Source organism: Crinia signifera, chromosome 2 (assembly GCF_055691185.1).
Source record: "Crinia signifera chromosome 2, ASM5569118v1, whole genome shotgun sequence".
NCBI classification, from domain to species: Eukaryota; Metazoa; Chordata; class Amphibia; order Anura; family Myobatrachidae; genus Crinia; species Crinia signifera.
Window position 1 is genome coordinate 212,417,259 of NC_139218.1, and position 23,122 is coordinate 212,440,380.

The 23,122-nt window shown below is 41.2% G+C and overlaps 1 protein-coding gene across 1 annotated transcript in view; it reads right to left on the minus strand.

Annotated features, from left to right (window-relative positions):
* COL9A2 (collagen type IX alpha 2 chain) overlaps nucleotides 1-23,122 on the minus strand; it is a 64,571-nt gene that overhangs the window by 22,997 nt on the left and 18,452 nt on the right. The window contains exons 5-17 of the mRNA XM_083173668.1: nucleotides 22,179-22,232; nucleotides 20,102-20,137; nucleotides 19,976-19,999; nucleotides 19,817-19,870; nucleotides 17,868-17,921; nucleotides 13,906-13,953; nucleotides 11,959-12,015; nucleotides 11,691-11,744; nucleotides 10,714-10,767; nucleotides 8,873-8,926; nucleotides 8,284-8,337; nucleotides 7,868-7,921; nucleotides 1,934-1,987 (exon numbers count right to left, since the gene is read on the minus strand). Coding sequence (XP_083029794.1) covers nucleotides 1,934-1,987; nucleotides 7,868-7,921; nucleotides 8,284-8,337; nucleotides 8,873-8,926; nucleotides 10,714-10,767; nucleotides 11,691-11,744; nucleotides 11,959-12,015; nucleotides 13,906-13,953; nucleotides 17,868-17,921; nucleotides 19,817-19,870; nucleotides 19,976-19,999; nucleotides 20,102-20,137; nucleotides 22,179-22,232 — 651 coding nt within the window. The remainder of the gene's footprint in view (nucleotides 1-1,933; nucleotides 1,988-7,867; nucleotides 7,922-8,283; nucleotides 8,338-8,872; nucleotides 8,927-10,713; nucleotides 10,768-11,690; nucleotides 11,745-11,958; nucleotides 12,016-13,905; nucleotides 13,954-17,867; nucleotides 17,922-19,816; nucleotides 19,871-19,975; nucleotides 20,000-20,101; nucleotides 20,138-22,178; nucleotides 22,233-23,122) is intronic.

The following is a 23,122-nucleotide window of genomic DNA, read 5'->3' on the forward strand; positions in this document are numbered from 1 at the left end:
AAAATGACATGTACTTATTGGGCTAATTAAACTAATTGGAATCTTTCACTTGCTTAATTAGTCAATTGGTACCTACTTGTATTGCAAAATTAATTTTCAGTGTGAATTTGCAGAGAAAACAACTAAGTAGCGCCTAATTAAATTGACCCTAGTATCTTGTAACTGCTTGTTTTGCTCTCTCCCCTTCTTTTATCTCCTCTTGCTTCTCTAGTAGGGGGTCTATATACTAACTATACCCCTGCAGCAAAAAGAATTATTTACAGATGTGTCCACAGAAACCTTGCTTAAATCCTACCAACTAGCCCCATTTGGCACACCACAGACTTCAAATATGGGTGAAATGATTTGCCTCACAGAATCTTCCGCACTTTACCTTAGATGGAAGTTCTCTTGAAGATGGGTTGTGGCCCATAGCAACCAATCAGATTCTAGCTATAATCTTCTACAAGGTGCTGAATAAATAAGAAGTGTAATCTGATTGGTTCCTATTGGCAACATCCCATCTACAATAAAACTCCCATCTTAGTAAATTTACCCCAAAGAGTGCCGCCATTGCTGTCATTTATACTCTCTATACTACAATTTAATTCCTTCCACAGTCCCTAATCTGTGTAAAAATGGCAGACAGGGTTCTGATACAAGTGACGAGCCATGCCTAGGACCACACATTGGGCCTTATTCTGGTCTGTGCGTACTTTCCCGAACTCTTTCGGATGGCGTTTTTTAGCCGTCTGCGCATGCGTGTGCCACGCAAGGTATCCGAACTTGTTCTTACTAATACCGTACAGAAAAGTGCACCGCATTCACTCGGGAGGTATGGGCGTATTATGGGCGTCATTCGGAAGTACACAGGGGCGTAGTTTCAAAGTGGGCTAAACTGGGCGTAAACATGGGCGTACACGAGGGAGTGCACTAATTCTGGTACGCGTACATTCGGACAGCACACCGAATCCACGCGAACAAAAAGGCGGGAAACATGCGGTCTTCATAAGCAAGTATTGCTTTGCGGACACCACTCGGTCATGCGCTAGGCATTCGGAACGCCCAATCAGTACGGGCGCACCTCAACCAATTTCAGCTGAACACAATACAATCCACTCCTTTACTCATTACTCATTAATTACACTCTTCTCATTGGTCTAAAGTGGTAGTAAAGTGTTTAATTATCAATTTGATAAATAATAGATGACCAATACAAACAATCCCTTTTTAATGAGGTTGCCTAATTGCATAAGTGGGTCATGTTACAGATTCCGGTGTTCAGATAATAGTGTTGAATTGTGCGTAAATACACCGCATCGGTGCGTACGGGCAGGTTCCCGTCCGTTCTGACGCGGTAAGACCGTGCATACGCTGTAAGACAGTGCAGAATATGTGTGTGTCCACCGCACACGCAAAGGTTTGGATGTTGTCCGTATACACGCCCTCTTCTTAAAGAGTGAGTCCGTCCGAATGCGGAGGACCGGTGGGCGTTTCTTCGTACGATGTCCGCACAGCGTGGCGTGCGGACCGCTCTGAAATAATTCGGAAATATACGCACCAACCAGAATAAGGGCCATAGTTATGCTTAATCTACTGCTTTCTAACAATTCACGTGTTGCAAAAGTACTAATCTAATGTGCCTGGTATACTGTGAGGGACCTGGTATGCTTCTTCTATGTGATTTAGATACAAAATGATGAATCGCTACCCGTGGTGCCAAGCATCTCTGTGCCATCACACACATCCATAATATTCCCATACTGCAAATTTACCATACTGGTTTTCTCATGTTTACCAGCAAATGATTAAAGGCATATGCGAATGAATGAATTAGACCCCCTAATCTCTTATCACTCATTTCCATGTTATGCAGGATTTTCTTACTTGATATTGCTTAGATTTTATTACTCTTTGCTTTATTTCTTTATAACATTATACAAGCAATACTTACATTGTTGCCCTTTAGACCCATTGCTCCAATTTGTCCTGTAATGCCACGTGCCCCCTGCGTAGAGAAAATTGGAGATTAGATGATCACACTAATAATAAACATTTAGTGTATGGCATTATTAAAAAATAACATGCATGAAAACTAGGTCTAATATTACTGGACACATAGTATACTTGTCTACTCTCATACAAGTTGCGGGAGACTCCTTATTTTTCAGGCTGTCCACTGCACCCATGGTAGAGGCCAGTTCTACCGCATCCCTAGTGGAGAGGGCAGGATGAGGAGATTTTACCAGTAACTGCAAGGCTGTGTCAGGAGTGGGACTTAATGATGTCTCATCATTAAGCCAAACCACCTCCCAGCAGACCTGCAATTAACTGCATTTGTGTGTAGGGCCTAAAGAATGGCAGTCTGGCCCCACCCCCAAAGTGGCAAGCAGAATCTTCTCTCTGGGCTTTTCCAGGAGAGAAGGCTTAAAAAGTATGACACATACAGTAAGTGTGAGCAGGATTGGACTGGCTTTGAGGTGTTCAGGGGAAATCCACAGTGAGCCTCACTGTGCGGGATGTGCTAAGCAATTGCGGTACATCCTGCCACACATTGCATTGATACTTATTGCATATGTACTAACATTGGCTCACACATACATACATTACATTATCATTAAAAGCTATTTGAAGCCATTTTACAGAGCAATGATCACACAAGTCCAACTGTGAAGCAACTTTTCCCATTATTTGCTATATCTTGTGATAACAGTTTCATGTTGCTGTATTCCGTACTTTGATGAAGACCTCTGCACAGCATGTCCCTTTGTACAGTATGTCCCTTTGCCGAGTATGTCAGAGAGCAGGTCCATGAGGATATTTCCTCATCATCAGTTTGAGCTTCTTTGGATTTTCTAATTATTTCTAGACACATTTTAGTCTTTTGTCCTTTTGTTCTTTTTCTTGCTGAAGCTGCATTTTAGGAGTAACCATTTCATCATTCTTTTAGATAGTTCAATTTCAATTATTGTAGCCGTTGTATTACTTTATGTGTTTCCATCAATGCCGACAATTGTGAAATTTTCTGCTGAAATCTGATATCCGTGTCTCGGCAGTTTTATGGATTCATTTATGTAAAACCATTTTATTTCCTTGCGAAAAGAATCTTATATGGTCTTTGCATCTGCAATCTTAATGTGCTTGTGTTGTTAATTATCCTGTTTTGTATTCTAACAATCTCCAGCTGGACATGCATCCTTATTTCATCTACTGTACTAATATAGCAACTTCTCATTGCTGAATACAGAGGGGGAAATTTACTAAGAATGTTGGGAAAATACAATTTGTAAATAGGGCAGATTTACTATTCTGCCCTATTTACAAATTTGTATTTCACCGATGGCGTAGGTGGCAGTATGCTGTCGTATTTGGTGGCCATATATATGACCGCATTTACAAATACGAATTGGCAGCCTGAATAGATCAGTCAGATCCATGCAGGCTACAGTGTGTAATAAAAAAAAAAAGAATAATTAAATAAATAATTTTTAAAATCTTTGCCAGCGCAGGTTTTAAAAATGTAAACATAAGATATATGGAGAACCTCAAGTCCCAGCATGCTGGGCATTAATGGGCATGCTGGGACTCCTAGTTCCACAGCAGAACCAATAGCCCAAAAAAACACACACACACACACCAGAAAAATAAAACTTTATTTTATATGTAGCCCACACATTCTATACTTACCTACTCTGACCCAAAGCATCGGTCCCCTTCTCCACGTAGTATCCATGGGGTACCTGTGGAAAAAATTATACTCACCAGCTCCTTGGGTCGTGGATCGGTCCACTTTGTTCCAAAGTAGGCATCCAAGATCAAGAAGAAACAACGTGACATTAGGAACCGAGTTTCGCTATCACGCACTTTAGGGGGAGGAGCACATAATGTAAACAAGAGCATTCTGTGCTTCTCCCAGTCCATCCTGGCTAAGGGTACAGGCTTTTTGTTTTCATAAAGTGTGCCCTGGCTGTGCCATTTCCCTGCTGGCTGGTTGGGCCCGGTGCTGGTTCTCAAAATACAAGGGACCCCTTTTCATTTTGTCCCCCAAATTTGGGGAACCAGGGCCGGTTAGTTATAAAGATTATGGGGAACCCCTGTTTGGTTTGTTCTCTGAATTTTTAAAACCAGGACCAGCTCTTTAAGCCCAGGGCTGTTTTTTTAAATTATTTCTTTATTTTTTCTACTTTTTTACACAGCAGCCTGCACGGATCTGACTGATCCATGCAGGCTGAAGCCAAATATACCGGGAAAATTAGGAGTATTTTCCAGGCGTATTTTCATGGCAATTACCAGACGTATATTACATATGGCTGGTTAGTAAATTAGGAATCCAATGAATGGTGATTCCTACTCGTATTCTTTCGATGGCAAATGCATTCGTATTCAGAAATATGAATCTGAATGTGTTATGAATATGAATATGATTGCCCGTATATCATACCGTGTAAATTCCAAAAATATGAATTTATGGTCAGATACAGGCTCAAATGGCTGCGAATAGGCATATTTGTAGCCATTTCACCTTAGTAAATTTCCTCCAGAGGAGTTTCCATTTAGTAGCGATACTTCTTCAGCGATTTTAGCGCAATGTTCATTATTGGCCTAAGTGATTTTAGACCCTTTTTTCAGCCTTAAAAGGTAGATAACACAGGGGATTCAGGATATGTTTCCAGACACATGCAAAAATAGGTCTCCAGACTGGTTATTGGGAATTTTGCTTCCAGTGCCTGAGGCATGTAAAGCAGAATCCCTGATAAGTGGAGACTATTGGGGTAGGGGGGATGGGATTCATTAGCCGTAGTAATTAGGATATCCTCAATAATAAGAGGGGTGAAAAAATGACTGTCCCGAGTCATATTGCCGTTTGTCCACATTGCCAAATAAAACATCTGCAATTGACTTTTGCATTACTCCAGTCCAAACACATGGGATTTTGGTACATGGGATACTAGTATCTCCTCCCAAACTCCTCCAGCCACAATAAGCCTAATTTTTCTCACAGACTTTCATCAGATAATGGATTCTTTTGAAACACCAAATTGAATTGGTGTTCAGGGAATAATTATCAGTTGGACAGAACTGCACTCAACATGAATGCTAATCAAGGAGGTGTACAAACTGGCTCTGCCACCAAATAATTTAACCCCAAGGGTCACCCAAAACCAGTGAAGACTAGCTTTGTGTGACCCTGGATCTGGTCCCAGTCATACAGCCAGCATGAGTCGTTGCCAATAGATACAATGTATATGTAATTATAAAGTCAGGACAGATGCACAAATCCTTCACTTTGTCATACAGGAGGTATCTAGACCAGAGGTGGATTGAGACCTCATGGGGTCCAAAGCAATCAAACAATCCATAGCACTATGTTTCTGCTGCTGATTGCAAGTGGCTTCCGTAGAGTACTTTGGTGCATGCACAGTCTACCAATAATTGCTCTGCTGCGTTAACATTGGTTTTGTGTACAAATCGGAATCAGGCTCTATGTGTTTAGAAAGAATTTTAAATAAACTGGTTGCCCACATTCGGTGGATAAAACCATTCTGTGTGTCCAAGAACATCAAAGGGACTTTGGTACTGTGGGCAGGTCTATGTGATGTCATGACATCACACAGTAGTCGCTCAATGCTCCTCTGGGAACATTTTGGACAACAAGGGCATCTTTATAGGACCTCTTGGGACCAAGGCCTACTCTTGCCTTGTAAAAAATCTGCCTCATACAGACCCCTCCATACAGGGGCAGATTGGTAATTAAATTCGGCCCAGGAGATATCCCACAGCAGCCCGGGGGGGGGGGGCATTAGGGTTGGTGGGGAGTGTTTGGTGCTATCAGATTGCCGATGGGAGGTGCTACCAGAGACCGGGGGGGAGGTGCTAATGGGTTGCAGGGGGTGCTAACGGGTTGCCGGGGGGTGTGCCGTTCACTTACCAGGCCAGGGGGAACAGGCTGCTTATCTCCAGTGGCAGCAGCTCCGGCGGTGGCAGCTATCCCTGGCAGCCATTCCCAGTCGCAGCAGTTCCGGCAGTGGAAGGGAGGACAGCACACAGCACGGCTCTGGCAGGAGGGGGACAGCACACGTGGCCGCCATCTTTATCCCTGGCAGCCAGTCCCAGTTGCCCTCCTGCTGTTAGCGGCCTGCCCAGGGGAGACAGCAGTGGCCTGGTCAAGGGGTAAAGCGGCCAAATCCAGACCAGCCCACCGGGAAATGACCCGGTTTCCCGGTGGCCCAATCCGCCCCTGCCTCCATACACTACTTATGATGTTAACAGTAAATGTAGGTAGAGAAAAGAAGGACTAGTTACTTCAGGGAATACATTTCCACTTTCTAAATATGGATAAAAAGATCCTCTCATTCACACATATCTCCCATTTTTGAGTTGGGATCAGGCCTCAATGTAGTTCTTAGCCAATATAGTGGTCACATGTGATTTTCGCAAAAACAAGATTTTTAACAGGAAGGTAGTTGCGCCCAGGATTGCAGCTGTGCGTACTTCCGTGTTTCACCAGACTCCCACTACCATACAGTTGCACAAAAAATTGGAAGGTACACAGCGCTATCCTACAGAACACTCCCTCCAAATAATGCACACTAAGCTCCCTTATAAGAATATGTAGGTCCTCCAACAGTTCACAATTTTTCTATTGGACCTCAGGGATCCCTACTGACCTCAAGTAGGGTCCCTATGTGCGCATAAAGGTATCTTTCTGTCAATGGAAAAAGAGCCCCTGCTTTTTGACGATCTCTTCCCTGTGTTCAGATATCCATATGTGTGATGTACCAACGTTACAGGCCCTACTTGCACGTAAGGGTATCTTTACATCTGCATCTGGATCAAACCCTCAAAATCACTATTGAATACTGGGGGTCAAGTGACATATGGATATGGATATCTGAACACAGGGAAGACATGTGATTTTCGGACAGCACCTCTTCTATAAAGGCAGGATGCATCAGACTATGGGGTAGATGTAAAATTAATCGTCAAAAGGGAGAAGAAGTAGTAGTAGAAATAAACTGAGTTAATGTACTTATTATTACAAGAAAATGAATAATAAGGTAATGGGGATAGAATATATAGACTAAAATACTGTAAGTTCAATTCTGTGTGTATGTTGTCCCTATTAATAAATAGCTAGATTTATTAAGCTCGGTGAAGTGATAAAGTGTCTGGTTTTTATCACCGGACAATCAGCTACTACCTGGCAATTTTTAAACCAAACCTGTAACTTCACAGTTAGAGGAACTGATTGGCCAGTGATAAAAACCAGACACTTTATCACTTCACCAAGCTTAATAAATCTGCCCCTCAGTGCCAAGTCTTGTGCTCTAGGTTTCCAGACATGCTCCAATATACTCTAACTCTAAAGCAGTGGTTCCCAAACTCGCTCTTCAAGTACCCCTAACGGCGGGGGGGCGCCCAAAACGTAGCTACGCCACTGAGTGACAAAACGAAACACCTTAGTGCATTGAATAGGCAACCAACAATGCAAACAAGTGATAAAATAATGCTCACTGTAATATAAAGCATAATCCTAGAGTTAGAGAGAGTGATAAACCACCAGCCAATCAACTCAGGCCATGTCACAGGCCGTGTTTGAAAAATGACAGGTAGGAGCTGATTGGTTGTTGATTTATCACTCTAAATTTTATCACTTTTCAAGGCTTAGTACATCTCCCCCATATAGCTTCAGAAGTATTTTGCTGTGTATGTACAGTATGTAGACATATTAGCAGGCCTACATGAGGAACGTATTAGCACCAATATGTTAGTATACTGGCATGCAAGCATGTGAACCGTGAACAATACTCAGGAAGATTACGCTTTTCATGTATTATATACAGTAGTTAAACATGTAGATATTAAACAAAAGAAAACTGTGACTCACCCTGTCTCCTTTCTCACCCGGTTCTCCTGGAGGCCCTTTTGGCCCCTCCTCACCCTGAAACACACATGGAGTAGTGAAAGTTCTGCAAGGCCAGACTCATTAACAGTAATAACCAACATGAGTATATTTTGATTGAAACACTTTGTTCCTCAGGGGGATTCCGTAATGAGGACTGCAAGTCTCCACTAACAGGATGGGGGTTTTCACCTTTGTCTGTGTTCAAGGCAAGGAACATAATGCTCTACAAGCTGTATATAACCCTTGTGGAGTAAACACTGCACACTAAGCAGAGTAAAACACTGCAATTCCATCTGATACTGGATACATAATTGGTATACCAACTCTAAATGATTTCTAAACTACTGTATGAAATATAAGATGAGGTATTGGAGAATAATACTTTTACTTCAACTTACAGGCTTCCCTGCTGCTCCAACTGATCCGATCATCCCTTTATATCCGGTGGGTCCCTAAAAAAAGTAGAGGGGAAAATAATTGATGTTAGAATCAATTTCAAAATAACAAATACAGCATATTCCTTCCCTTTGTACAAGGGAAACAGCACAATGATGATGTCATCATTCTCTGCCCATTATTAAGGAAACAAGAGAAAATGAAGGTTTGCTACAAGAAAATGGCCACCGTTCTCCAGCACACTTATGGCTACATGAGTGGTTATGTGCCCAAGTCTGTGGTGAATTACAGTAGGGTGATTTATTGCCAGGGAAGAGATGTGCATAAAGTTTTACAGGGGATTTGTGCACAAGGCTGTGTGCTGCATTACAGGGGATGTGTGATGAACTGCATAAAGCAGGTGGAAGGGAAAAAATTTTTTAAGAAAATAGTAGAGCAAAGTAACTGAAGAGTTATACTTGTGGCTATGCAACACTTGCCCACGTACTGTACAGTAGTAGACAGGGCTGTCTATATCCTAAGGCAAGTTATTATTTAATAATCAACTAGAGTTTGTCCTAGAAATAACATTCTGTCCACATTGCCACTTACCGTCTCTCCTTTGGGTCCACCATTTCCTGTATAACCACGGATACCTATTGGGCCCTGTGTTACAGATATCAAAATTGTTATAAGAAAAAGGAAAAGATGCCTTAATAATTACCACTATAGCTACCATTTTTGTATAATACATTAGAATTAATTACCATTTTCTTATTAAGTTGTATTCAACATTGCAATCAATTTACAGGAAGACATGTTTTGGAACAATCAGGTCTTAAATAAATGATCTTTTATATGAGCACCTACTGCTACTTCCATCTTCACTAGCATTTGTACAAACATAAATACTTTGCCTCCAGGACATAGCAATACATCTCTTGCAATAAGGTGCGTAACCAGACCTTTGTGTGCCCCATAGCAAAATCTTGAAACAACCTTGCTCGTTAGGGACAGGAGGGAGAAAGTGGTTGTCATGGGGAGAGAGAGAGAGAAAGAGAAAGAGAGAGGAATGAGTTAGAGAGAGGTGGAAGAGAGAGAGAGAGAGAATAGGGAGAGAGTTGGGGGTGAGAGAGGAAGAAGGAGTAATCAGGTGAGACTTTTGGCTACAGCACAGGACAAGGGTGGAGGCATAGACAGACAGGCAGGACATTGACAGACTGGGCAGGTGCAGACAGACGAATGGACAGAGCACCATATGGGGGCATAGACAGATGGACAGAAGGGGGCATAGATGAACAGACAAACAAACTAAACATATGGGGATATAGACAGACAGATGAGAGGGGGTATTGACAGACAAAAGGATGAAAAGAGCACCATATGGGAGTATAAATGGATGGGAGGGAGAATAGGACAGACAGGGCTATGAGCAGACACAACACTATATAGCGGCCTATTGACGGACAGGTGAACAAATGGGATGATGCATAGATGGACAGACATGGCTGGACCCTCTAACTATAGATTTAATTTTTTTTTTACTTTTGCTTCATTTTTTATATCTTAAATTACTTCTGCCATGCAGGGTTTGGGGCCCAGCAGTGGACATACTGTGAGGGAGGCAAATCTGCTTGTGCTACAGAATCTGGCAGTGTAGCTGCGCCTGCACCAACAGCTCTGCAGTGCACAGCTGATAGACGTGGGACTCTACAAGCACAATGAGTGGTCCGTCAGCCGCACAGCCCGGCATCCTTACTGCAGATGAAGACACACTACCGGATTCTGTAGCACAAGCGGCTTTGCCTCCCACCTCCCTCCCTTTAAGTAAACTGCAGGCCCAGAACCCAGCGCTGTAGCAGTAACTAAAAAAAGAGATTTTAAGATAAGTTGGAGGGATTTTGTGTGGATGCAGTGGGATAGCCTTTGGGGCCCTACAAGTAGCCAGGCCCCATAGCAACTGTATCCCCTGCACCCACTATGGTTATGTCATTGCTTGCAATAAATGACTAAATTCAAAGGCTATTACACATAAGGCAACCATCAACATGTAGCTATGAGTATATGCTTAGAAGATTCATGTAAGTAAAGAAAATATATATTTTTGGTATGAACTAATTATTGTAGTGTTCATATTACTCTTGACAAGAAAGTATAGTCTTTCATGCTACACCCAGTATATTTCTATTAAAGGCATGAGTTCTGTAACCCACTCCCAAAACTAATGGATTTGATGATTCATAAAAATCTCATCTAATAATTTATACAAATTCTGGGATATTAATTAAACACATTTTGGCCATCGGTGGACTAATCTCTTGATAACTGCGGAGTTAGATTTACTGTACAATGTGTTAGATCCTTAGGAGAGTATTTATCTACCAGTTCTGTCTAAATATTTATGTATATTTTTGCAACATTTTTCGTTTATTGAGTTACGTAAAATACTTTACCGGGGGTCCTGGAATTCCTTGTTCTCCAGAAATCCCAACATCTCCTTTTGTGCCCTGCAGTTGAGAATGAAGAATGGAATTTATCTAGTGGAATGCATCATGTAATGTATTACAGGATATAATAAAACATATCACCGACTAAATCAGCTTTAACATAAACAGCTCCCATTAATTTTGCACCAAACTTTTATTCTAGTTAAAACATTTGATACTTGATTACATCATGGAATTAATGAACCTGTTGAAATTTAACTTTTAATTCTCACAATAATTAAAAAAGAGGTGCACTATTTACACCTTCTTGTTGAAACAATAGTATAGATGTGCAAAAGTCAGAAAAAGTGATTAAAATCGAGATGTGGATGCTCTTATATGTCCGCGTTTCAAGAGCTCCTAGTGTTGATTTTTCTTGTAACTTCGAGAAGAGGGTGATATTAGTACATATTTATTAGTTCAATTTCTAACATACATTCCACATCTGACTTCTCTTGCTGTATTCTCTGTTTCCAGCAGATTGTCATATACTGCTATACAGACAGCTTTATTGTTCAGATACAATGTTGCGCTTTTGTTCTCATAAGCAATTTTGTTAGTGATAGTTAGATACAATTTCTATCCTCTTTTCTCTGATGGTTTTCAAGTCTCTCTATTGGGCATAATGTGCACCCCCCAAATTATTGGGATTGTATTTATAATAATTGGGTCCAGAGCAGCATTTGAGAACCTGTGTATCACAGTTATAACACTGAAAATTAGAAGAAGGCTTGTTTGGCACTAAGAAACAAACCATAAAGGTAATATTTTAACATATTTGAAAATAGGTACACATAATGGAAATAGACATGCCCCGGTGTGGGATCCTACATGTCAGAGATAGACAATTCTCCAGAAGTAAGAGCACCACCATCTTGTTTATGCAACAACAAGCATCAACTGTATTCATATTGGTTGTTCAGTGATTTATAAGATGTACTTACAGTTTTCCCCTGTTGTCCTGGCTCACCGAGGGGACCTGGACGCCCTTTGTGCCCCTTAAAAAGAAAATAATATAGTCATCAAAATAGGATTTATATCCCCCCTCCTCCCTCCCCTTTAAAGCATCTACAATACAGTAATTTGTTAGCAGTCAGAGAAATAAATTAGGGGGTGCGGATGTCAAAGCAGCCTGAGATAGTTGATAAATACTAAGATAAAATGATCAGATTGGAATATACTTTATATATCACTGCTAAGAGAGTGTCTTACCTTAACCCCTTGTAGTCCTTGAGGACCCTTTGGACCCCCTGGGCAGTTTGTTGGACACTGAAAAATAAAAAAAAAAACATTAAATTGTTTTCAGTAGTCTAGACTATAGTGTACAACATAAACACATATGAGGCTAGGGGAACACACATGTTTTGACTTCTGGTTCATGTCTACTCTTCTACTGTATATATTATTTTACAGATTCAGTAGAAAGTAGCACACACAGGGGGAGGTTCTGAGTACCCAGAATGACCTTTATCATTATCAGAATTTTGTGGGAATTGTACATGAACTGAAGGTGGAAAACACAAGATCATAACACTGAGGCTGTTTCATGCATCCAGTTCATACTTGCCAACCTGACCCTTTCCATGAGGGAGGAAATGCTCTGCTCCTGGACTTCCCTGGTAATGTAGGATTGCCATCACCTGTGGTGAAACACCTTTCTTATCAATTAACTAGCTCACCACAGGTGAAGTCCAGGAACAGAGCATTTTCTCCCTCATGGAGAGGGTCAGGTAGGCAAGTATGTGACTTTGTGAGTATGTGAGTTTTGTGACATTGTGCGTCCAGGTTTGTGTCTATATAATGAGGGGACCTGTTACAGCTGTCTCATGCATTATGCTTTGGAGGTCAACAAAGTCATTTATTATTAGGCTAAATTAGTGCTTGGTAGGTCAAAAAATGTATTTAAATGAACATGTTTGTCTGAGGTTGTACAAGTGCATAGAGCACACATGCTACTATTTATGGTATTCTGTATAAAGGCTTTTAGGAGTGTATCTCAACTGCTGCCTCCTGTAGAGTAGGGAGGCAATCCACCTGTGCCTAGATTAGTATACAGCGGCTATGAATACTGCGGAAACACTTGTGGAATGAGGATGCTGTCACCAATGCAACAGTCACAATTTCGATTCCACAAATCTTACAGAAGATGACGGGGGTACTTGGCACAACAGATTATTTTTACCAGTGCTCCTCACGTTACTCATATATGGAAATGGTGTTTTCATTTTGCGTGTCAGAATACTCTAACAATACAGAAATGATTGTGCAGAATTAGAGGCGTAGGGATTTAGAGGAAATCTACACTAGTGCTGGCACCCTGGGGAAAGTTATAATTCATGCACTATTTTTAGGACTTATTTTAGTTACCCCATTGACATTTCATAAGTTGTGTGTTGAATTAACCATTATTATAGTTATTGATGTAAACATTTACACAACTGATATTATAATATAATTTTATTTAAAAAAAAGTTGTGAATGAGGAGCCTCTACGCACGGACCCTAATAAGGTCCCTTATATGTAAGTCTACTATCCCATTTACTTGGGGGATAAATATGGATGACTGGTGGACACAATGCCAGGAGTCAGAATACCAATGCTCCTCTGATCCTAGCCCTTGCACCCTTGTACCCTGCCGCCTAAACCTAACCCCTCAGCCACACAGCCTAACTCCCTCTTCTAAGTGTCTAACCCTCCTCCTGACTGCCTAAACCTACCATCCCCATCCGTAGCCTAACCACCACCCCCCTCTTTCACCATTGTGAGTGTCTAATCCTCCCTATTCGTCAGGGTTAGACGATTATAACCCTCCTTCCCAGGAGCCCTAACTCTGAGCTCTGCACTAATGCCTAAATCCCCCAACCTTCCGCTACCGCCATTCTGGCATTGGTATATTGTGACTGCTGCCATCCCAACATGGATGACCAGTTGAAAACCCCAGGAATCATTTGTATATAAAACTAACATCCTATATGTCATACCTCTTGGGAGACTTGGTTAATTTATTGGCCTCATCACCTTATTATAATATATATTGCCACAAATTTGTAAAAAAAACAACAATATCTTAGAAAGATATTTGTCAGGAGCACATGCAGATGTTGCCCTGGTTCTGGTTCAGAAACACCTTACTGAGTTACCCCCATCAATGCACTCACCAAGAAATCAGCACTGCCTTCCAAGCCTAGGATGTTTGCTGTAGGACCCTGCAATGCAGAAGGTGTGAGACGTTATACAGCATGTCATTGACTGAATTTGCAGGACAAGTTCACTGTAAAATGTTTTTGTCTTATTAGCAATTTCGGCTCTGTGCTCGTAAATTCCCATAATTACACAGACTCTTCATTTACTGTTCATTCTCTAATTTAGGAACTGCACGGGGACAATGTGTTATACTGATAGTACAGAGTGTTACAGCTTATAAAAGAGAGAAGAAAAAATGGATAATAAGTTTAATAATGTATGTCAATGCAAATTGCAAAATACATCAGGGACTACAGGGAGAGACACATATTCTCTGGAAAACAAGATCATACCCTGAAGGTAAATGGAAAAAGGTCACACTCATAATAAATGGGAACAATATGCTAAAATAAGCTATATGGAGGTACATTTATTAATGGCAACCAAATTTACTTATATATCTTTAAATAATTATTTAGTTTTATTGCAATATATTATACATTATTTAATATTTTCCAAATGTATTTAATCAATAAAATCTTAATATACCTTAATATACCTCTATCCACTTTTTTTCTAGTACTCTAAGCTAGTTGCATCATATTGAAATTCCCATACATATCTTCTAGCTATTATCTCTCCAATACTAATGTCTCAGCACAACATAAACCCATTTACATGTCCGATATTACACTAAGGTACCAACTCTTTATAGTCTGTGCTAGCTGTAACCTGCACTAGAACTCTAGGCCAGATGTACTGTATCAAGCTTCAAAAAGTGATAGAATGGAGTGATAAACCAATCAGCTCCTCCTAACTGTCATGCTAAAGGCTGGGTTTAAAACAGGTAGGAGCTGATTGGCTAATTGTTTATCACTCTCCATTTTATCACTTTTTGAAGCTTGATACATCTGGCACTCTCTCACTACTTTCTACATCCTCATATACTCTTCTGAGTTCACATACTACCATCACCCATCTTTGTCTAGATTGTACTGATCTTGGTGGCTCCCACCTTCCTGCAGACACCAACTCCTGTACAACATTATCACAACAACCACCACAAACAGTTATCCACAGACAGGGACAAAGCAGTATTTCTCAAATTCATAAAATGTCCATATATACAGTACCACAAATTATATACAAGGAAAGAAGGACCACTCCAAAGATTAGGGTTCATTGATCTGTAATGACTTGTGCTAATTATAATCACATCATTTATACAAAATGAGGGATGTCCAGCATTTATTCTGAACACCTGTACTGTTGGTACATTCTAGTATGGATCAATAACTATACTCAAAGGTGTGTCCAATGTTACCTCTGTGCACCATGTGACGTTCATGTGAAAGCTACTGCACTTCAAATCCTTCACTCTGTTGGTCTGCGTGATACTGCTCTCACCTGGCTATCTTCCTACGTCTCTGACTGCTCCTTCTCTGTCTCTTGTCATGACTCCACCTCCCCTGCACTTCCACTGACAGTAGATGTTCCACAAGGCTCTATTATTGGTCCTCTCCTTTTCTCTCTCTATACGTCATCTCTAGGTGATCTCATTCGACTTCCAAATCTAACCTCCTGACCTCTCTTCTGATCTCCTCACTCGTATTTCTAACTTTCTCTCCGCTATCTCTTCTTGGATGTCCCAGCGCTTTCTTAAACTAAACATGTCTAAGACTGAGCCGATCATCTTCCCGCCCTCCCACATAACCTCACCTTCTACAATTTCACTATCTATTGATGGAAAAACGATCTCCTCTAGCCAAGTACGCTGCCTTGGCGTTACTCTTGATTCCTCTCTCTTCTTTAAACCACACATTGTTCATCTCTCACCATCCTTTTGTTTCCACCTAAAAAATATTTCCAGGATCAGACCCTATCTCACCCAGGATGCTACAAAGACCCTCATCCGCTCACTAGTCATATCCTGATTGGACTACTGTAATCTCCTACTTTCTGGCATCCCTGTAAAACACCTCTCTTCACTCCAATCTATCCTCAATGCTGCTGCCGGGATCATCTTCCTCTTTAAATGTACTATGTCCACCCCCCTACTCTTACAAGCCTCACACTGGCTCCCCTTTCCCTTCAGAATACAATTCAAGCTCCTTACACTCACTTAAAAAGCCATCATCCATTTCTCTCCCACCTACATATATGACATTGTCTCTCTTTACACTCCCACCCACCCTCTCCATTCCACAAATGCAAGCCACCTCTCTTGCAAACTGGTTACTTCCTCCCATTCCCATCTCCAGGATTTTGGCCATTGTGCTCCGTATCTCTAGAATTTTCTACCCCTCCCTATAAGGCTTGCCACCTCACTACACAATTTTAAATGGGCTCTCAAGACCCACTTCTTCATTAAATCTAACCATTTCTCATCTAAACCCTCTGTTAATGCTCACTTCTACCCATTCTGCGTCACCCTAGTTTGTCTGGCCCTTCCCTTTAGAATGTAAGCTCTAACAAGCAGGGCCCTCTCGCCTCATGTGCTTTTCTAAGAATATATCTCTGCCACTGTTATAATTGCGTCAGTGTCCGCTGCTGCAACTGTCTTTTATTTACCATGTACATGTCCTAATTTGCATTTGTTCTGTAAATCACTATTTTCTTGTTTTGTACTTTTGCTCATCTATGTATTGTCAGGCACTGCAGAACCCTTGTGGTGCCATATAAATAAACCATAATAATTATAAAAATAATAATGCTGCAGCTTGTATTGCCATAATTACTCTTCCCCATAGTACCAACTCTACCTCAGTATAGTTCTATTCATATATGGGGCTGCTGTAAGGGAATTCTGTCCAACCATATCAAAACAGGGAATTGCGGCAATACAAGTTACTAATCCTGCTCACTGGCATTTTTGTATTTCTGTCTGTTCAGAGGGATTCTGCACCCCAGCAGTTTTGTATTTCTCTCTGAGGTGTATCCTATGTATCTCCCTGCTACCATGCATCAGTGAATACATGCTGATTATAATCACTTGCAGTAAGGGTATATACTTCCAATGTTGAGCTGGATTCATCCCAAAATGTGCTCCATTCTGCAAATTGTCAGCAGTATGCTTATTTTTCTAGTACTTTTTTGTAAGAATCATTTGCCTGCATTCTGACAACTCATCTGCTCTTTTGTGTTTATTTTCTTTTGGTAGGTGACCAATTATACTGATTAGTATAATCATGTCCCTAAAATGTATAAAGTAACAAAACAATATTGCTATTACATTTGGGCACAATAATCTATTTATTAAGTCCTGTTGCAGCAGATATATTTACTGTCAGCCAGTCAGGATTCAGATGATAGGTTGGCAGACAATGTAGACCAGCGGTAGCCAACTCCAGTCCTCGAGAGCTACCAACAGTTCACATTTTCCAGCTCACCTCACAGGGGATGCAGTCAAAATCCCGATAGGGTCAAAATCCCAAATGGGTCATAATACCGACAAGGACAAAATCCCGACATTTAAAATCCCGACAAGGACAAAATCCCAACATTTAAAATCCCGACAGGGTCAAAATACCGACATATAGAATGTACAGTCAATATGACTTTCCGTCGACAGGTCGCAAGGTCGACATGGGTTTTTTCACTGTTCACAATAGAACTCACATCTTAGTAAATGTCCCCCTAGGTATCAAATAGCGAACTTTGCAGTAAGAATGGAAAGAGACAAAGTAGCAAGCAAGCCATAATATAAAGCTACACAGTAAACTGAGATTCGGTGTATCTCATATTTACTTACTAAGGAAACCATTCATCCTAACCAATAGGATTAAGGCGAACAGGATTACACACACAAAATAAACAAAATTGCAAATTCCTGTAAGAATTCATTGTAGCTAACATAAGGCATGCAACTTCTCATTCTATAGCAACATTTCCCTTTTAATTGTAAATATAAATAAAATGATCACTATAATCTACGTACAGGTTTTCCAGGGAGCCCAGGTGGTCCAGGAGGTCCGAGAGGCCCTTTAATACCCTACAAGGCAAACAAAAAAGAGTGTGAGAAAACATGTTTAACATTATCATTTTCTGATGGCAGCCCTGATTGTGGCATTACAGTTATTTGCTGAAAATGTTCTTATTTTTTTAGATGACACTGCACGGCATCCATTCAGAAGTCAGTCAGGGATGCACCAGTCTATGCACACAATCCCCCATGGAAAATAAAATGTTAACAATTATATAGCATGGAGGCAGCAGTGAGGCACATTTGCAGGTGATCCTGATACTACAAGACTGTATTAGCTGCTCGAATGACTCCGAATCACTAGCACCTTGTAGGTGGCGGAGTACTATTTTTCTTTTCAATTACTTTTGTTCAGGTGTAAAACAACTGATCTACCAATACAAATATGTAAAGCAATATTTTTAATAGGGTGCAATCTAAGTATGCGATTTTAGATAGAGGTAGTGTGGGGTAGTCTTTCCCTTCCTCCTTACATGCAGGAGCTACAGGAAACTGAAATGAAGGGCAAGCAAACACTATACTGGGAAATACAAGGTTACATTTATATAAATTATAGCTGTACTGTTCCTTGGAAATAGTAGATTTTTACAACTGTGTGTCTCATGGTGTCTATGAAGGAATTATGTACAATAAATAAGGCACAATGGTTAGCATTAATGGCTCACAGCATTGAGGTTTGGGGTTTGATTCATACCATAGCCCTTACTGTGCAGAGTTTGTATAATCTCCCTGGGGTTGCAAGGGTTTCCCCTGTGTGCCCTGGTTTCTAGCCTCAATCCTAAAATATACTGGTAGGTCAACTGGCTCCCAACAAAAAGTAGCCCTAATGTGTGTGTGTGTGTGTGTGTGTGTGTGTGTGTGTGTGTGTGTGTGTGTGTATGTACATGTGGTAGGGAATATAGATTGTAAGCTCCACTGGGGCAGGGACTGATGTGAATGGGCAAATACTTTCTGTAAAGTGCTGCAGAATATGTGTGCGCTACAGTATATAAGGAACTGGTAATAATAATAATATATGAATAGTTTCTGATGTTTCATGGAAATACAATGATCATTTGACCGGTTAGAATCCTCTGACCATCATTATACAAATAAACAGGTTTCTGGGTGAAGGAGTGCGCAAGTCCCAACACTGAACACTCCCCCACTGTTATTTGCACTAGCCTGGCAGGTGCAGTGGGCCTGTTTCAGAGTAGGATACATTGCCAACACCTGTACTGTTTATATAATATATTTGCAATGTACATGCATCACTGTCACACTGCGCATGTGCCAAGTTTGATACTGGCAGTGGTCGCAGTGAGAATTTGGATGCAAAGTGATTGGAGAGGTTTTTATGCTCAAAACTCTGAAGCATGACATGAGAGACTCTGCCTACCAAGTCTTCCCTGCCTGCAAATTACCCCTCACTAACTGTAAATTACTCTGTGCCTCAATGCGACCACTGTTAATGCACAATCGCGACGTATGCACAGTGTGATTCAGACACATGTGCAGTGCATAGTGCTTCACCTCTGTATTAGGCCCCCAGTTGTGAATACAACTGCGTCTACCTCTGAATCAGGCCAAGTTTCTCGTCTGGTTTTTCCGCGAAACATGGCCTTTATGGCTGTGGATCTATGTTTGGGAATGCAGCCTTGTTCACTGCTATGCCCGAGACACTCCCATAATGCGTCCGTGCTCCCATAATGAGCTTTTTTGATGCACAGTAGCAAATAATTGAGTCCAATTCTGAAACAGCCCCAAAACCTACAAAGCATCAAGTAAACCAAGTGAGCGAAAAGAGTGCAAATGTATGGGAAGGGGGAATAGGGCACACACCTGCTAATACTAGTGTCTACGTCTGACTCTTCACCTGCTCCCAGCTGAACACAGCAATACTATGTCATTATGAAATATCTTACCTTTGGTCCTGTGGCTCCGATTTCACCAGGAAGCCCAACTGGGCCTGGGTTACCCTACGTTAAAAAGGTGCATTGTCAATCCTTTTGCATTTTATAATGTTGAATATTGCATGTTATCATTTTGACAATAAAATAATATACAGTATACTTTATACTTACAGGAAGTCCAGCAACACCAGGTCCCTAATACAAAAAGGAGAATGGAAATCAGTTGTGAAAATCATATCAGAAAAAGTATATAATGTATAAAACTAAAATAATGGTGCAATGAATATTTATACTCACAGGCTTTCCTGGTGGCCCTGGTAGTCCAGACTGACCCTATATAAAAGAAGAGTATATGGCATAGTCATATTATTAAACAATATGATTATTAATGATTCCTTGCATGTACAGCTATGGAAAATAACATAATCTTTGAGAACATCTCAAACGAACAAAGTTAATATTATCCACTGGTTATGTTGGGTTATTCCTCATCCATGCCAGGAAGTGAACAAATTCAATATCCTTCAACTTTGTTCATAGCGTTTGTTTAGTTAACATTACAGTGAAAAAGTGCATGCAACACACAACCCTATTTTCATTTCTGGTTACTGGGCTGTTCTGAGACTTCTATCTTGAATTATCCAATAAAGTATGTTAAGCCAGCCAAACCTGTAAAAGAGCAGCCATTCGTCCTTTGCTGCTTAGGCCCCTTGCCCTAATTCCTCCACCACCCAATCCCCCTGAGTGTCCGTTATAAAATAACGCACCAGGTGGTGGATGGGTGGGGACACAAGCACTACACCACTAAGTGCCAGAAAGCTCAGAGAACCCTCTGTACATCACTACAGCTTTGGGTCCCATCAAATCAGGCAGCACTGTGGAAATCGTCATGATATGCTTCCCCCAGTGCAGAACGCAGGAGCCTGGAGATACGGGAGGGCAGGCAGCGGATGGAGGGTGAGAAGGAAAGATTCCCCCTGTGTGGCCACACCACTGGCACCACCCTCCTTACGGCCCTGAGGCCGAGTACACAATACAATGATGTGTATTATATGATGGCGAACTGGACAACCACTGTAATAATACATCAGTTGCCCATATACACAGAACTATATAACTTTCATTAGCTGCAGTCAGCTACATGCTGTCGCCCACTGGGTCATCCTATCTACAGAATAGCAGATAAGACAACCCTGATGTTAGCGAGTGGGACCGCACAATCATGGGTACACATTAGACGATGTGTAAGATATGTAATTTTGACCTATTGACACACCTAAAGATTTGTCTGTCCAATTTATCTGGTAGGAACCAAAATCTGGTAATGTATGGGAGCAAATGAGGATTGAACATTTGCTCCCAAACACTGGATGAGACAATGCTCATTTAGACAATTTGATTTAAACCATTTGATTTAACAAATGTACCCAGGGCCACCACTAGGCAGCTCCAGGCATTTGCCTAGGGCGCCGGCCACTGGAGGGCGCCAGTTTGCAGCAGGTTGCAGAGAGTTGAGTGGCACCGGCGGCGGCCGACCCCCCCACCCCACCCCCCCACCCCCGGAAATGATGCATCACCCTACACCCCCTGCCAACGACACCCCACCCACCGTGTACAGCGGCCGAGGCCCCAGGCGGGTGGGGGTGCTCTGGTGCTGAATGTACACAAACAATCGTTTTAGTAAATTTTTCAACATTTAGGAGCAAATGGTTGATCATCATATACAGTCATACATTACTAGATTTTTGTTTTCAACAGACACATTGGACAGGTAAATCTTTAGGTGTGTACCCAGCTTTAGACCAGTCAGACTAATTACTTGATGGATAAAACTATTTACACATTTAGCACCTACTGGGTGTACATATTCTCATACTTGTCAACTTTTCTTTTCTCCTCTCCGGGAGAAGCCCAGAGAGGAGACCCAATAGTAGTATTTTAGTGGGGGGTGGTGAGGCAGATGTCACAAGCCCAGTCCCCATGGCTGTCAAACAAAGCAATTTGCGGACCCATGAAAATCTGTATTTAGTGCAGCACGGAAGGGGGGTGTGGGGGGCTGCATGGCCAATGCGGGAGGATTGTCCACCTTCCCAGGGGGCCGGGAGGGGGGATACGAGGGGGGCAATTTCTGGAGGGTAGGCAAGCCTGCATATACTGTGGAAAAATATCTATATATATACTGTATGTACATATCTGTCATAAGAACAAAATCAGGACTGAAAGCAACGCAAATAGGGAAGGTAATGCTTGTTAAAATAAAACAAAGTTAATACAAAAAGAAAGTAAGTTTATTTATCAAGAAAATATTCTTAAAAACAGCATGATGGCAAATGCACAGCCTCTCACTGACAGATTAGCCATCAGCTACACTTACTTTTGGACCTGGGCGACCTGCTGGTCCAGGATCTCCTTTGGCTCCTTCTAATCCCTGTGAAAAAAGTGTATTTGTGGTCAGCGCACAATTTTCTGTATTGTTTATAGGATTCATTCACATCTATGCATTGTTCATGGTCACATTTTGAGGGGTTTTTTTGTCTCCTTTGATGTTTTTTTCTTGTCTTGGAAACATAACAAAATACAGTATACTCAATTTCAATTGCATGGATTACATCTCTGCATTCACAGTGAAATGCATCGCATTGACCTTTTTCCAGCATACATCACTGAGGATACATTAAGATTACACTGAGGATAAACAAAATAAAACAAAAGTAGGATGGATAAGGAGGAGTACACATCCGTTAATACACATTATTTTACTGGATATCAACACTAGTCATCTTAATACCTAAATTCAGTGGCATACAACTCTTTTTTATTTGGAGAATATAGGTATCACTACAGTTTATTATATATTTATTTGAGGTATTATCAACTTTGAAAGAATGGCTCAAAGAACATTATTACATTTTGGTGGAATAAAAGCTCTCATCTAAAAGAAAATGCAAAATAAAGGATTTAGTCATTGGTTTTAGCTTATGTTTATGTATGCCTGGTATATACTGACATTTAATGGCCACTTGGATAATTGATGCTGCACTGAGGGGGCGCTAAATCATTAATCACTGATTACTCTGACCTGTTCCTACATAAGAATCTCACAAAGCAGCCCAGTTATGCACCTTTAGTTGCAAGTGTAGATGTAATTGAAATGCATGTGACTGCGTTACCTACACTTTTAGAATCCCACGGTGTGCCTGCCCCTACTGTACAAAGCCAGGAATCAGGGCTGCCACTAAGAATATTGGGGCCAAAGACTGATTTCCAGTCTGGGACCCCCCCCCCCCCCTTTCCCCCCGCCTCCCTTCATTCAATGCC